This window comes from Merops nubicus, unplaced genomic scaffold, assembly GCF_000691845.1.
Source record: "Merops nubicus isolate BGI_N331 unplaced genomic scaffold, ASM69184v1 scaffold22816, whole genome shotgun sequence".
Lineage (NCBI taxonomy): Eukaryota > Metazoa > Chordata > Aves > Coraciiformes > Meropidae > Merops > Merops nubicus.
The window spans coordinates 1-13723 of NW_008617247.1; the positions used below are offsets into that span (position 1 = coordinate 1).

The following is a 13723-nucleotide window of genomic DNA, read 5'->3' on the forward strand; positions in this document are numbered from 1 at the left end:
CCCGCCCAGCCCTGGCTCGACTGGTCCAGCAGGAACGTCAAGTGCTCCAACCCCCGCATCACCGAGGTAAGAGCTCCTCTTTCCAGCCCTTTCCCCTTCCCCGCTGCGTTTGCGTCCCCGTCCCCTCAGCGGAGCGTCCGCCCCGGCCCCTGCGGCGCTGAGGGACGGGGGATGAAATGTTTTCTGTGGGTTTAATGTGTGGATCTGCCGGGGCGTGCAGCCCGCTCTGCCCCTCGCCAGCGGCACTGCCAGCGGCGGGGTGACCGCCGTGGAGGGGTGCACGAGTGCTAATTGAACTAGGGAGCTAATTAGGCTGTAGTTGATGCTTCTCATGTTCCTGTTCAGACCACTGAGGGATGCAAAATGTCTCCCAGGAGCATCTTTACCAGCAAAACTACACTCGGTCTGTTAACGTTACTATTAGGAGTGACACTCCTATCAGGTGGGAAGCAAAAGGAGGTTTTGTTTTCTCGCCTAATTAACTCCCCAAAAAGGCTCCCTGGCCCTGGGCACGTATCCCCGCCACAGGAGGTGGAGACCATGGGTGTAAACCAGTTGGGTCCAAGCACCCTGTTGCACTGATGCAGTCTACCACATGTATGGGTGGAAGTTTCCTCTGAACTCAGATGAGTTTCTACACCCGCTCAGACTCCCTGGGGAGGGATCAGCCTCTTACTTATGGAGGACGGGAGGAAACCACAGAGTTTGGTGATGCTGTATCAGGGCTGGGGCTGTCTGGAGGAGGATGTTGCTGAGGAGGATCCATCTGTCCCACAGGCCTTTGGTATTTCTTTCTTAGACCTTGTGCCCAGCCACCTTACCCCTCTGATGGGCAAGTGTCTCTCCTGTGCAGTGTTTTGTAACAGCAGTGTGGAGCTTGCGAGGCTGCCGAGGAGCAGACGTGGTGCTGACTCTGCAGCGACGTGGAAGAGCTAAGAAATGTTGAGAGTCTGTCCCTTCCTTGTGGGGGTTTTTGTTTGTTTGCTTGGCAAGTTGTAGCTGTCTTACAGAGAGAGAAAATGAGCCTTGAAGGCTTGCCTGGATAGTCACCTTGTCCTGCCAGTAGTCAGAAACCAAAGTTTTCTTTCTCTGCTTTGCACAAGCTTCTGCTACAAGATGCAAGAAGCAAGACAGCCTCTGCCTGAGATTTTCTTCTCAGTAAACTGTTCAGACAGTTGTAACACTGAAGAAGTCCTAGATGTATTTATTCATCCCTCCTTGAGCTAAGCAGAGAAGGGGAAGAACACTGCTCCAGCCACCAAGCCTTTATCACTGTCCAGCCTGAGAGCAGTGCTCCTGGTCTCCATCCAAGGAGAGAAGAGCAGAGCTCTGCCATTGCAGGTTTCTTGTCTCCGTAACCAGGTCTGTGTCTCAGCCTTCACAGCAGGAATCGTGGGGTGCCTCACTAGGTGATGTTTTGAGTCCCAGGAGATTGCCCTGAGTGGATTTGGAGATGGGAGAATTGAGTAGGAATTCATTGTGCTTTCATTGGCAGATTGGCCTGTTCCCCAGCGAAGGTCAGTGAAAATACAGGTTTCAGGGGGGTGTATTATCCCCTGGCCTCTGCTGACCCTGGCAGTGCCTGTGATTTTATCACAGCTCTTGCTATTTGTTGTTTTTCCTTCAGCTCCCACCATTCTCCTTACAAATTCACAGCTTTGATTTTTTTTTTCATGCCAGTCAAGTTTGCAGTTTTTGCTGTTGTAGAAAAAGAAGGGGGAAAGCAGAGGGAACTGGTGTCCTTTTTTGTGTGCTTTGAGATCCTCTGATGGGAAGGGCCTTGTCATAGGGCTAAAAATCATCACAGAATTTTGCTAAGTTCTTGAGCAGTTAGGTCAGTAAGTGCTGTAGAAACTACTGCTGTAGTAACTGTAGAAAATGGCAAATTCCCAGTAGAAACCCTGCAGGGTCAATATTCCTAAACCCAAACCTTTCAACAGCACAGGTTAACTTCTCTCATCCCCCTTCCCCTTGAGAAAAGTCTATGAGATTGTCTTGGAGACCATGAGACCTTTACAGCCTTCATTGCTGTCAGGTCCTTTTTACTGGCATCCAAGTTTTTCAGTATTTTAGGGACCATTTGGCAACATCCAGAGCTACAGAGCTGTGCCCTGGGAGCCAGGGAGAGACCTCTCTGCTGTGCTGGGAGCAGCCTGCTCCTGGCAAGTTTAAAGCAGGCACTGGTGCTCTCATAGCAGGGCTCACATCCCAGCCTGGATGACTCAGATGAAAAGAGCCTTTACCACAGGCTGTTTTCTGCTCCTTTTGCTTCGTCTGGCCAGGTTCACTCTTCCTGTCAAGCCAGAGGTCAAGGGCCTGGCTGCCAGGCACCGGTGCCTTCGGGGGGTGCAGAACTAGTGAGAAGAGATTGTGTTTTAATGTCATAAAAGTAAATGAGCAGTAGGATATACTCAGCCCTTTCCTTTTTCTGAGTGAGAGCCCAGCTGTCGTCGGCGGTGTCCCTTTAACGGCGTAAAACTTCCCCACGGTCTGTGGTCGTAGCAATAAATAAATAAAAATCAGCTTTCTTGCGAACAAGTGGCACTCTGATCTCCTATTCATTTATTTGCAGGCCTCATTAATATAACATCAGTGCAACAAACAGCTGAAGGGGGGCCGGTGTCAGGCTGAATAATGGAGTTGCTCTGCTGAGATAACAATTAGGTTCTGAATGTGCTATCAGCTAAGGCAGAGACAAGGAGGGATCATGCCGGGATGACAATGCTTATGTGCTGGTTCCCTGCTGGGCTCATCAACTGGGATCCAGCTAGCTTGGAGCAGGATGAAAGAAGACAAAGAGAATGAAGGTGGATGACATTTTGGGAGGGAGCAGGGGTTGTGCCACTTATTCTGCAAGCCAGGCACTCCCGCCGCTCCCTGACAGATGCCAAGTGGTTGTTGTGCAGAACTGTCTGGGGCTCGTGGCTTGTCCCCAGCTCTGGGAGGAAAGTCCTTTCCATCTGACCCACAGCCAGCCCGGGTCTCCCTGTCTCATGCACAGATGACTTCTGGAGGCTGAATGTTGTCTGAAACTCTGAGCCATGCAAGCTCACGACATGGGGCTGAGAACATTTACCCTGCATCCTCATAGCTCTGTCTTCTGCAAGCTGCTGAGGGAAGCGTGGTAGCACCTTGTTGGGGCTCCTGCATCCCTGGGATCCCTTGGATTACAAACCCAGGGATCCCTGGGATCCCTAATTTGGTTTCAATTAAGCAGGAGCACCAACAACAGAAATGCAGCAGTTCATCTGCATCCCTTAGCTGGTGTAAAGGTAACTGAGCTCCCACCACCACCCATCTCATCCCTGCAGCTGGATCCTTTCTGTGAATAAGACAACGCTTCACACTTGCATAAATCCTTTCCCTGAGCAGCAGGAACAGGCTTTATTAGGGATGGTGGATTGCTGATGTGTTTCATGCCAGGTGAGCCTGGTGCAGAGGGAAGAGGGGACCTGTTCAGAATAACTTGGGAGATCAGTGAAACCAAAGGCTCTGCCTCCCACACCTCACCTTCAGTTTTGCAAACAACCTAAAATATTTCCAGCAGACATGCAGACCACTGAGCATGAAATGTACAGCTCCTGATAATGGTTTTGCTTAGCTGCCCTTTGCAGGTTCTTTTGGTCCTCTGCAGACCTCTGAGTGAGAAGCCACTCTGCTGAAGTATATTTCTTGAAATTGGGGAATATTTCTTCCTAATCGTGTCTGTCTCAGACCAGAAGTCTGGGCTGTCATTGCAGCCAGCCCTGCAGCCTGAGCAGCTCCCCAGCACCACCAGACTGGGGGTTTGGGGCAGACCACGCTGCTGGCAGCTGCCCCGGGCTGGGTTTGCTGGAGGTGCCTGGGCCAAGTGTCTGCAACACAGGGAGGTGACCCAGGGGTGCTGCTTGGAGGGGTCACCAGCGCTCCGTGCAACGGGACCTTTAAGACTTATCTTCTCTCTGTGATTTTGACTGAATCTCTACAGCTGTAATTAATTGAATGCATCTGTTCTAACCCTGGGGCTGCTTTATGGCACAGTTACTTCAAAACTGTTCAATTAGCGGCCACTAAAATCTAGGTCGAGTGGAGCTCCATATTGGGGATTTTCCAGGTCAGGACATTTTGAAAATACAGCATCAGCTGGGCTTTGTTGGGTGAGGCCAGTCGGCTTGGCTGCTCGTGGTGAGGTTGGGAAATGGCAAACTGTGACTTTTTTTGAAGGGCGATGAGACGCCGAGCCCGGCGGTGTAAGAGCTGCAGCAAACAGGTTTTAACATCACCCAGAGCTGCAAAGGACAGCTGTAGCTGTCGAGGACGTGCAGTGATGTGCTCGGGTGATCCCCAGTGAGAGATGTGAGCCTCACCAGGGCCAGGCCTTCAGGACTCACTGTGATGCAATGTTTGTAGTGTCTGCTGTGGCCCTGTGGTACTTCATGGGGCTGAGGTGCAAGAGGTGCTCCATGGTAAGAGTTACAGAGAACAGCAGCACAACAGACAGTGCATGGTGAATAAATCAGAAGTCTCAGTCATGCAGTGGAGGGGAGAGGGAGGCAGAAATTAAAGCAGGTGCAGAGGAAGGAGGTGGTGGTTTGGTGTCCAGGGTGGGTCATGGCTCTGCTGGGCACAAGGAGCTGGGTGAAGCTCAAATTCAACAGCAGCACCTTAAAAGGGAGCAGAGGTGGAGAGCAAGAAATGAGGAGGTGTGAGCAAGGGAGAAGGAAGATGCCTCCTGCTGGGGTTTGAGATGCAGGGCGATGCTGAGGGGAACATGGGGCCACAGAAGTGGTGGGGGGCAGGATGTCCTGGTGGTGCTGGCAGTTCCCATGGAGGAGGAGACGTGCCCTGTGGCACGGGGCAGTGCAGGGGGTCTCAGAGGGGCTGCTCAGGCAGCACTGAGCCCGTGGTGCTGCAGGTCCCCAGGCCATGCTTTGGTGGTGGGGCTGCTGTTTGCCACCTTCCCCACCCACTCACATCCAGGGAACAGTGAGCTCTTGAGAAGGGGAGAGAAAAGCAGCCATCCATCCAGAAATGCCAAGGAAAAGGTTTTGAAGAGCTCAAGTCTCCTGGCAAAGACAAAGGTGGAACAAACAAGCGTAAACAAGATTTATCCATTAAATTAATTAGATTGCATTGTTATGGATTATGGTTTTTTTTATTAATACCAGCTGTAACATGGGGAAGATGAATAGCTCACCCAAGAGCAACAACAGGCTGGTAGCAGATTCAGGGCAACTGTTTGAGAGTCTTAGGTCCAAATTCGGTGACTGTTTGTTATTGCAATTTACACTCCTAATTGAAGAGGTTATTGTTCTTAATGAATAGAAGCAGAGATGATTATGCCTGAGACAGGCTATAAACAGGAAGCTTTAAAGCACACACCTCACCCTTTAACATTTGTAAGTCATTTGATGTGCCAACTTACTAATAAAATGTGACATTAACATTCAGAGAACAGCCAAGGCAGAAGTTAAAGTTCTCCAAAGCAGCAGGCTCCTTCTGGAAGGTGACATACCATCTTTTGTGTATGTGAAAGGACCCAGGCTCATCCTTCTGCAAGGCTTTCCGGAGGATGGCATTGCCTGCACCTCTTGGCAGGCTCAGGGACCTCGATGTCCTCTCTTGGAACGTGGCACAGATGGATTTCAGCTTCCTTGGGGTTCTCCAAGACATCCAGAGGAGTCATGAGAAGGTGGCACTGGGCTTGGCAGCGGGAGCAGGTGGAGGTTGCAGCACTCGGCTCCCCTGAGCAGCCTGCAAAGCAAAACCCGGTTTCCGAGCCAGATATGGGGTTGAAGAAACACGAGTGTTGTGGGGACACCAGCTCAACTTCCCTGTGTTCTGTTTCCCTCTAGATCCTGACAGTGTCAGGCCCCCCAGAAGGAGGGACGAGGGTGACCATCCGTGGTGTGAACCTGGGCCTGGATTTCTCGGAGATCGCCCGTGGGGTGCAGGTGGCTGGGGTGCAGTGCACGCCCCTGCCCGAGCTCTACGTCGTCGCAGAACAGTGAGTGGCCTCTCGCGGGTCCCCAGGGCTGGCCAGCCCACACAGAGCCCCTTCCCTGGCCTCCAGCAAACACACAGGAGGCCAATAACTCCCCTGGGTCCCGGGCACCATCTCTCCACTCTTGCCAGCCCTGCAGGGAGGGATCTGGAGGTGGGTGGTGCCTGGACCAGGGCACGCCGTTCCTGCAGCAGAAAGGGGTGAGGTGTTTGGCTGCTCTCTGGTGGGGTTAAGCAGCCTTTAAGCTTTCATTAAGTGTTTTGTTTCCTTCCACGCTGCAGTTCCTGCTTTGCTAAGCAACTTTTCTGATGAGCACCTCGCTGTTGGTGCTGAGCCTCTCTGCCCCCTCACTCCTCCTCCCACTTGAAATTCAGCCGGTGCCGCCGGCTGCACGCAGCCATTTGTTAGGCTGCCGAGGTGGTGACAGCCACCTAATCCAAATGGGCCTCCACTGGAGTCAATTCATTTATTTCACTAAGAAAAATGTCAACCAAAAATTAGAAAATAGGCATGTAACAGAGAATGGGTGAACCAACCTCCCCAAGTGGCACAAGCTCCTGTTGCCGTTTAGGAGGTTCGGGTGTAGCCAAGGTGCTGAGGGGGCTGTTTGGGGGCTGGAGAAGAGCAATAGGTGATGTCTGTCCCCTTGGGTTGTCTGATCTCTCCTGCTGGGGACCAGGACCCTTGCTGTGTAGTGGAGCTGTGGCTGTGAGTGCTTCCAGCAGCATGGATCTGCCCCAGCTTCAGGAGCAGCAGGGAGCAGTTGTCCTCTGGTGGTGAGATGCGCTTGGTGGGTCCCAGTCTGACCTCCAGCGTGGTGGAAGGACCTGTCAGGAGCAGGTGTTGGTGTTGGTTTGGGGTTTGCTCACTCCTTGCCCGTGTCCCCAGCTGTTGGAGCAGCGAGGAGGTGTGCAGCCATCAGGGTCCCATCCGGTCACTGGGTGAAGGGTGCTGTGGGTGTGCAGAGCATCGCTGCTGCTGCTGCTGCAGGAATGGCTCCAGCAGTACCCTCACTGCTAGCAGTTTGGGCTGTTCTGCTGAGTGGTATTTTGTTTTATTTTATTTTTCAAATAAAGGACGGAAGATTATAAAATTATCCTCCTTTGATGGTATAAAGCCCTGATTTTATAATCATGACTCTAATTACGGCTCTTGAGCTTTCAAAGTTTGTTAACATCATTAAAACATTTACCCTGGGCAGATAACAGCAAGCGTTAGCATGAGAGCTGCCTTTTAAAGATGAATACAGATAAAAGGACCCTCTTAAGGGTTCTGTGGGCAGACTGAATTCCAAGACTGTAATGACTCACCATATGCTCCAGCCACGCAATCTATCAGCCAGCAATTAGGTTAATGTTGGTGAAAGGGCCACTTAGCCCAGCAATCAGCACCCCACAGCTCTGCAGAATGCATCATTTTGTAACAAGGTACCTGCTGGGAATTTGGCTTTTATCAGGAATTGGGCTCAGGTGTAGCAGGTCACTTGTGCCCTGTCCCATGCCCAGTGCTGTTGGGCAAGTGCTGCTTTACTGGCAAATAGTTGAGGATTCGATATTTCCCCCAGTATCTAGCACTTGGGGTGTCCTTGCTTCTCGTGGGAGAAAACCTCTGCTCTCCTCTCCTGCCTGTGGGCTGTCAGGGATCACTTCCCCTTGCTTTGTCTGGCTGTGGGCTGGCAGGAGCAGAGGTTGCTCCCTACCCACCTGGGCAGCACAGGAACTGGCTCCTCGCCCCGCTGCCAACGCTGGGCAGGAGGAGTAATGGAACAGGAGGCAGAGGAGAGAGGTGCATGGGCCGTGTTGGGATGAAAGGCAGAGAGAGGAGCGCATGGCAGATGAAGGCACACAGCTGAGATGCTTCAGTTCCTGTTCTCCAAAGGCAGCATCTCTCTAGGCAGCCCGTTCTGATGTGCTGCAATGAGGACTCTCACATTAGAGCTCTTTACTAGCGTGTACGTATTTCATTAGGCCTCCTGGCATCACTTCTGCATGCTGGCTGCAGGTTCTTTCTTCCTTTAGTCTTTTTATTTTATTTTATTTGTGGTGAATTTAATGCTGCTGATGGCAGCTGAAACACTGCCTGCACAGGCTGGAGCCTTTTATGCATTTGCACGTGGTGGGCAGAGGAGCGAGCGTCCGTGCCAGGGAGATGCTCTGGCCCTTCCTCTGGTCTCACTGTCAGGGCCAGACACTGAGTGTCTCATCACCCCCCTGCCCCGAGGCAGGCTGGCAGGATGCTCCTGAGTTTCTCTTTCCAGTGTTGCTGTGCAATCAAGCAGCATCCATCCCTTTCAGGTGCTGATGTCCCTTTGGAAAGCTCTCTCAGACCTGCTGCCGTGACAGGCACCTCCTTGGTCTCATCTCCAGTAGGCTTTAGGTATTCCCAGCACCCTGGGATTTTTGAATTATGAGCTCTCTGGGGTTTCCTCATCTTCCAGACTGGCCCTCTGTGGCTAACCCCAGCAGCCCTCCAGTCCTTATGGCTTTCCCTAACTCAGGATGTGCTCATGGGGCTGAGCTGGGCCATGTGAGGTGTGTGAGCTTGGTGTGTTTTGATGCCACTGACTCCCTCTCCCAGCATCAGTGTGTTCTGTGCTGGCCAGCCCTGCAAAGGCTGCTCTCCACAGCTGCTTCTGCCACCCCTGAGCAGGTGTCACGAAGGGAAGGGGTGGTTCAGATCACTGTCAAAGGTCTTGGCAGAAGTGGCTTTAATATTGTGGGGTAAAAGTGCAGCTTAACAAAGTTCAAAGGCAAGATTCACTCTGTTGCTGTGTGGCCCAATCATCTGAACAGTGATTCCACACTATCAAGGCACAGATCAAAGTTGCCAAGGTTACCAAACTATAAGGTTATGCACAATACCAGTTGCTTACCAAAGGTCTGCCATTGGTAGAAGGTCTCTCTGCCTCAAGGAGCAACCTTGAGAGATGTCCCAGCTCAAAGGGAGATCCCCACCGTGCAGCCACAGTACCACACAGGGCTCACTTAGGCTGTCATATTTGTAGGATAAAGTGGTTGTCTCATAGTCAAATTCCATGCAATGGGAAAGGTTGACTGGAAGGAAATGAGGCTGCTTGTATCCACAGCTTTCCTTGCTCCTTGATAAATGAGTCTTGGAAAAACACACACTATTGATGTGTCACTCTTGTGATCTGTGTTCCAAGCTCATCTGCATCGATGGTGACTTCAGGGGTTTGCTAGAGGAGCTCTTGACCCAACTGCTCAGGCCTTCACCTCCTTTGGAGCCTGCACCAAACTGCTGCTGGTGTGGTGAAGGGGCCGAGTGCATCCCTCACAGCAGCTCTCTCCAGTTTTGATTAACTGGGAGACTGCAGTGTGAGCTGTTCCCTTAATGAACTCATCTGTTACTCTAAGGACTTCGCACTCACTTTGCTACTGGCTAATATATTGCCATTAGTGCTCTGCTTTGCTCTGGAGTTTACAGCTTGTAATAATTATGTCTACTTTTGATTTTTTTTCTTTAAATTAGTACATGGGGTAAAAATAGACTCAGTAATTAACTTCTTCTAAAGAGGCAGATATCAAAGTTAAAGGGGGCGGTGGGGGGGAAGAAATGGAGCTGCACAGGGCTGGGTTGGCTCCTCCTGCCAGAGCCTCACAGCAGCTTCTCTGCTTCCAGGATCGTCTGTGAAATGGGGCAGGCACTGCCCGGGATCAGCTCTGGCCCCGTGCTCCTGTGCATTGGAGAGTGCAAGCCGGAGTTCATGGCCAAGTCCACGCAGCAGTACATGTTTGTGGTGAGTGTCCTGCCCGGGTGGGAGGGCTGGGGAACAGCCAGGCTCTGCGAGTGCTCCTGTCGGATGGAGCGGGGTCAACGCCACGGGACAGTCCCAAAATTGCCAGCTTGTTTCTAGTGCTTTCCCCACAGCACTGCACAACTCCATTGTAGCCCGGTCAGTCAGCCCAGTTTGCAAGATCTGCAGCTCGCACACAGCTACAGAATAAACAGGATTTGTGTGGAACCAAAACCCAGGGTTGCCCCAGCGTTTTGTTTCAGCTTTGCACCTCCAAACTAGTGATAAGTCCTGAATCACGAGGCTGGGTTCCTCCTCACAAAGTGCATTGCTGTAATCCCAGCAGGGGCACTGCGTGAAGCATTTGTCCTGTACCTGAGGACTTTCTGTGCATGAGGAATTGTGGGGGGGTTGGAGTCAGCACTCACTGTTTTCCTTTGTCTGTAAGGGATGTTGGTGCTTAGTTAATGAGGATGAATCCAGGGTGCTGCTTCTTGCTGATCCTGAAGCTGTTCATGTGCATCTGTGTGGACATGTACCAGCACTGAGAGGCCTGTTGCACCAACACAGACACAACAGGAGAGCAGCACCAGAGCCCATCCTTCTGCACCTCAGGTCCTGCTAGAAACTTAGTTTTAATCAACTCCCTGTGAAACCTAAACATCTCTCAGTTTCTGTGTCTATAGATTTAATCTTGCCCTTTGGGATGGAAGGGTAATTCTGCATCCAGATATTCAGGGATCATTTTTTTCCCCTCCCAGGATGCTATGTCAGTGTAGGGCTTTCTCCATCTGCCTAATGGGTTGGTGGCTTTCAGCTGGCTGCGCGGCTCGTTTCTTTCCGTTGTTTAATTAGCAGCCTTTTGATTCATAAACTTAAAGGCACAACTGGGGTTTCTCATATCTCCAGCTTTGCCTAAACAGGGCACTTCATCCAGCCACATTGATTTTGTGCTTAGTGGGATCTGTGTGCAGGGGGATGCCAGCGCTTGCCAATTGTCCGCAATTTGTAAACTAATTGAGGGATAAATCAGGCCAGCCCCTGCCACCCTGTTGGCGTCGAAAGCAACACTCTCCCCTGGGAGTTCAGTTATTCAGCAACACAGGAAGGGTGTAAAATACCACCACGTTTTCCTCAAACATGCCAGAGACCCCTCTGATCATCACGAGGTGCTGCCGCCGTGGTCCTGGGATTTGCTGTTGTCACAGGTTCCATGTGGCACGAGGAGGACACTCTCCTGCTTTGTGTTGAATAATAACCTGGAGCCCGTGGAAGGTAATTGGAGAGATGAATCTTGGGGTGGTACCTTGCAGCAGCCTGGTGAGCGTATACTGAGCATTATCATCCTTTGCATTGTTGCTTCTGATTTCCAGCCCTTACCTTGATTATATCGCTTCTTTTTCTCAGGCATCTAAAACTTCCAGCACATCATTTCCTTTTGTTAGTCAGCCTCTATTTTTCTCTTTAGTGCCGCCACAAATTCCATTACAGCTGGTTTATGCCATTAAAGGCAGTAGTAAAATTGATTGGTACCTTAAAGCAGAGCTTTGTTCTGACCCTGAGAGGGTTCATGCCTTAGTGAGCTCATCTGGTGCCTGACACCGCACTGGAGCGATGCTGTCACCTTAATTACACCCGTTTTATCTGGGGAGGTGGAACCTTGGAGCTACTTTGGATCTGTAAATCTGTCACAATTATCACCAAGTCATGAGTTGGAGATGGAAAATTCATATTCAGCGTTCAGGCCCTCGTCCGATGCTGGCCTCGCCCCAGCCTTGGGGGTTCCTGCAGGTCTCTAGGACATCCCTCAGCTCTCCTGTCTTTTCCTTGTTTACAGGAACAACTGCTCGGGTTTACAGCCTGAGTTTCTATTTTTGGCAATACTTTGTATTTCCAGGGATTGCAATGCTTGAGCAAGGTGATGCTCTCACCAGAAGCGTCAGATGCTTGTAGCCAGGAGGTGTTTGTAATTGATTTTGCATGCAGGGGGCTGTGCTTTCCAGTACACATGCAGCTCTGTCACTGGTGTGTGAATGGGAACTGCTGGAGCTCACGGACATGTTCAGTAACTGCTCCTGGCTCTCCCCTGGCTCCCACGAGCAGAATGACCCCAGGGGTGGGGCTGGAGCAGGAGCGAGGCTGGCAGTGGGCTCTCACTGCTGGAAGTGTTCACAGCATTGCAGCTTGTTCCTAATTCACCTTGGGAGCAGTCACCAACCTTGGGCTGGAGGCTGAAGGAGGTTTTTGTGGGCAATCATACATGGAACATCCTTTGGAGGTGTTTTGCATTTTGGAATCACTCCTCTTGATTGTATGAAGTGCTCCCAAGCCTGTCTAGTGTAACCATTGCTGTTACCATTCTGATTGTCTGGGATTGTCATTAGCTGGGGTAATCACAGAATATCCTGACTTGGAAGGGACCCACAAGAATCATCAACTCCAGCTCCTGGCCCCAGCTAGGAGAAGAGCTGTGAGCTGACCATAAGCAGCTGAGGTACAAGTCTTTCCCTCCTGTGATATAATATATCTCCATAACTATCCATAACAGGGCGGATTGTGTGTTTTTCTCTGGACTATTCAGCAGTCAGGGTCAAACAGACTTTTTTTTGAAGCTGCTTTGGCAAATGCTGCAGCACCCAGAAAAAAAAAATATGTTGTGTTATGAAAACAGTAGAGAAAAGAGGACAAATGCACCGAGCTGCCAAGCAGGTGGTACCAGGGGAGCAGAGCTGGGAGGCTGCCAGCCTCGGAGATGAGAGTCACAGAGAGGGTAATGGGAAAGCATTAGTAAAGCAGTTTGGTAATACCCACTGATTGAAAACAAATAAAAAGGTACCTGCTTTCTGCAGATTCTGTTAATGGGGATGGAGAGCTGTGGTGGTGCAAGGCAGGCTAAAGAGGTGGCATTGCTGCAGTGATATTGCCAGTAAAACGTTAGAGTGGGGTCTGAGCTTGCCCAGCAAGGCTGTCCTTCCATCAGCAGCAGGAAACAGGCTGTGCCCCTGCAGTGCCATGGCCGGCGGGTCGCATGGAGCTGGGGCTGGTGGAGCTGCCTCTGAGTTTGTCCTTTCCTTTCCCCAGAGTCCAGCGGTGAGTTTTCTGCACCCCAGGCGCGGGCCGGAGTCGGGAGGGACCGTGGTGACCATCTCCGGGCACTACCTGGGCGCTGGCAGCCACGTGTCTGTGCTGCTGGGAAACCAGACCTGCGAGTTCTACGGGTAAGGGCCGAGCTGGCCAGCGCGGGCTCCTGTCATGCACAGCCTGGCTACCACGTGCCTGCTGTAGCTGAACGTGCAGCCACGGCAGGAATTCATCTGGGACCCCCTGTGGGCTCCCATTCGCTCCTTTATTGCATGAAGCCATTTCCCTCTCGTTGTGAGCGAGCCTTGCTTGCCAAGGGAGGGGTTGCACCGGTATTAGTGTTGTCCATTAGTTCATTTTAATGCCATTATGATGTTAACTCATCCAAAAATCTCAGGCAAGCATCACTGCGGCTGTAAAATCTTTATAGTGGTCATCAGTACCTGCCCCCAGCCTGGCTGATCTGAAGAAAAGGTAACGTTTTTAAGAAACATCCAGTTTCTCTTTTCACAGATCAACAGCTTGCAGCACTTTGGTTGCAGCCACTGCTGCAGGTACCTCAGCCTCCTGGAAGGGCTCGGAGCGAGGGCTGGGCTGCCACAGGGCAGAGCAAAGCGGGGACCTGCACGTGCCTTCTGCTGAGAAACTCACACAGCCATCGATCTCCTCTGGGATTTCTATGGCAAATTTGCTTTTTACCCAGCAGTGTAAACACCGAGTTGACATTTGCAGGGTTTAATGGGTTTTCTTGGGGCTTAGTTAAAAAAAAGATACAGGCAGGATACATCTGTGTGCATCAGGTAGCCAGCCGTGCCCCGTGCCCAGCACCCCCCGGTGCCCCAGAGCAGCTGGCAGGTCATGTGGTGGGGACCTTGGCGAAGCAGCACGATTTGCAGAGGGATTCT

General features: G+C 51.4%; 1 protein-coding gene across 1 annotated transcript in view; it reads left to right on the forward strand.

Annotated features, from left to right (window-relative positions):
* Nucleotides 1–6: 6 nt before the first annotated feature.
* Nucleotides 7–13723, forward strand: part of PLXNA2 (plexin A2) — a gene marked incomplete at its 5' end in the record, with an annotated part of 43834 nt that continues 30117 nt past the window's right edge. The window contains 4 exons of the mRNA XM_008943098.1: nucleotides 7–66; nucleotides 5835–5986; nucleotides 9623–9740; nucleotides 12819–12955. Coding sequence (XP_008941346.1) covers nucleotides 7–66; nucleotides 5835–5986; nucleotides 9623–9740; nucleotides 12819–12955 — 467 coding nt within the window. The remainder of the gene's footprint in view (nucleotides 67–5834; nucleotides 5987–9622; nucleotides 9741–12818; nucleotides 12956–13723) is intronic.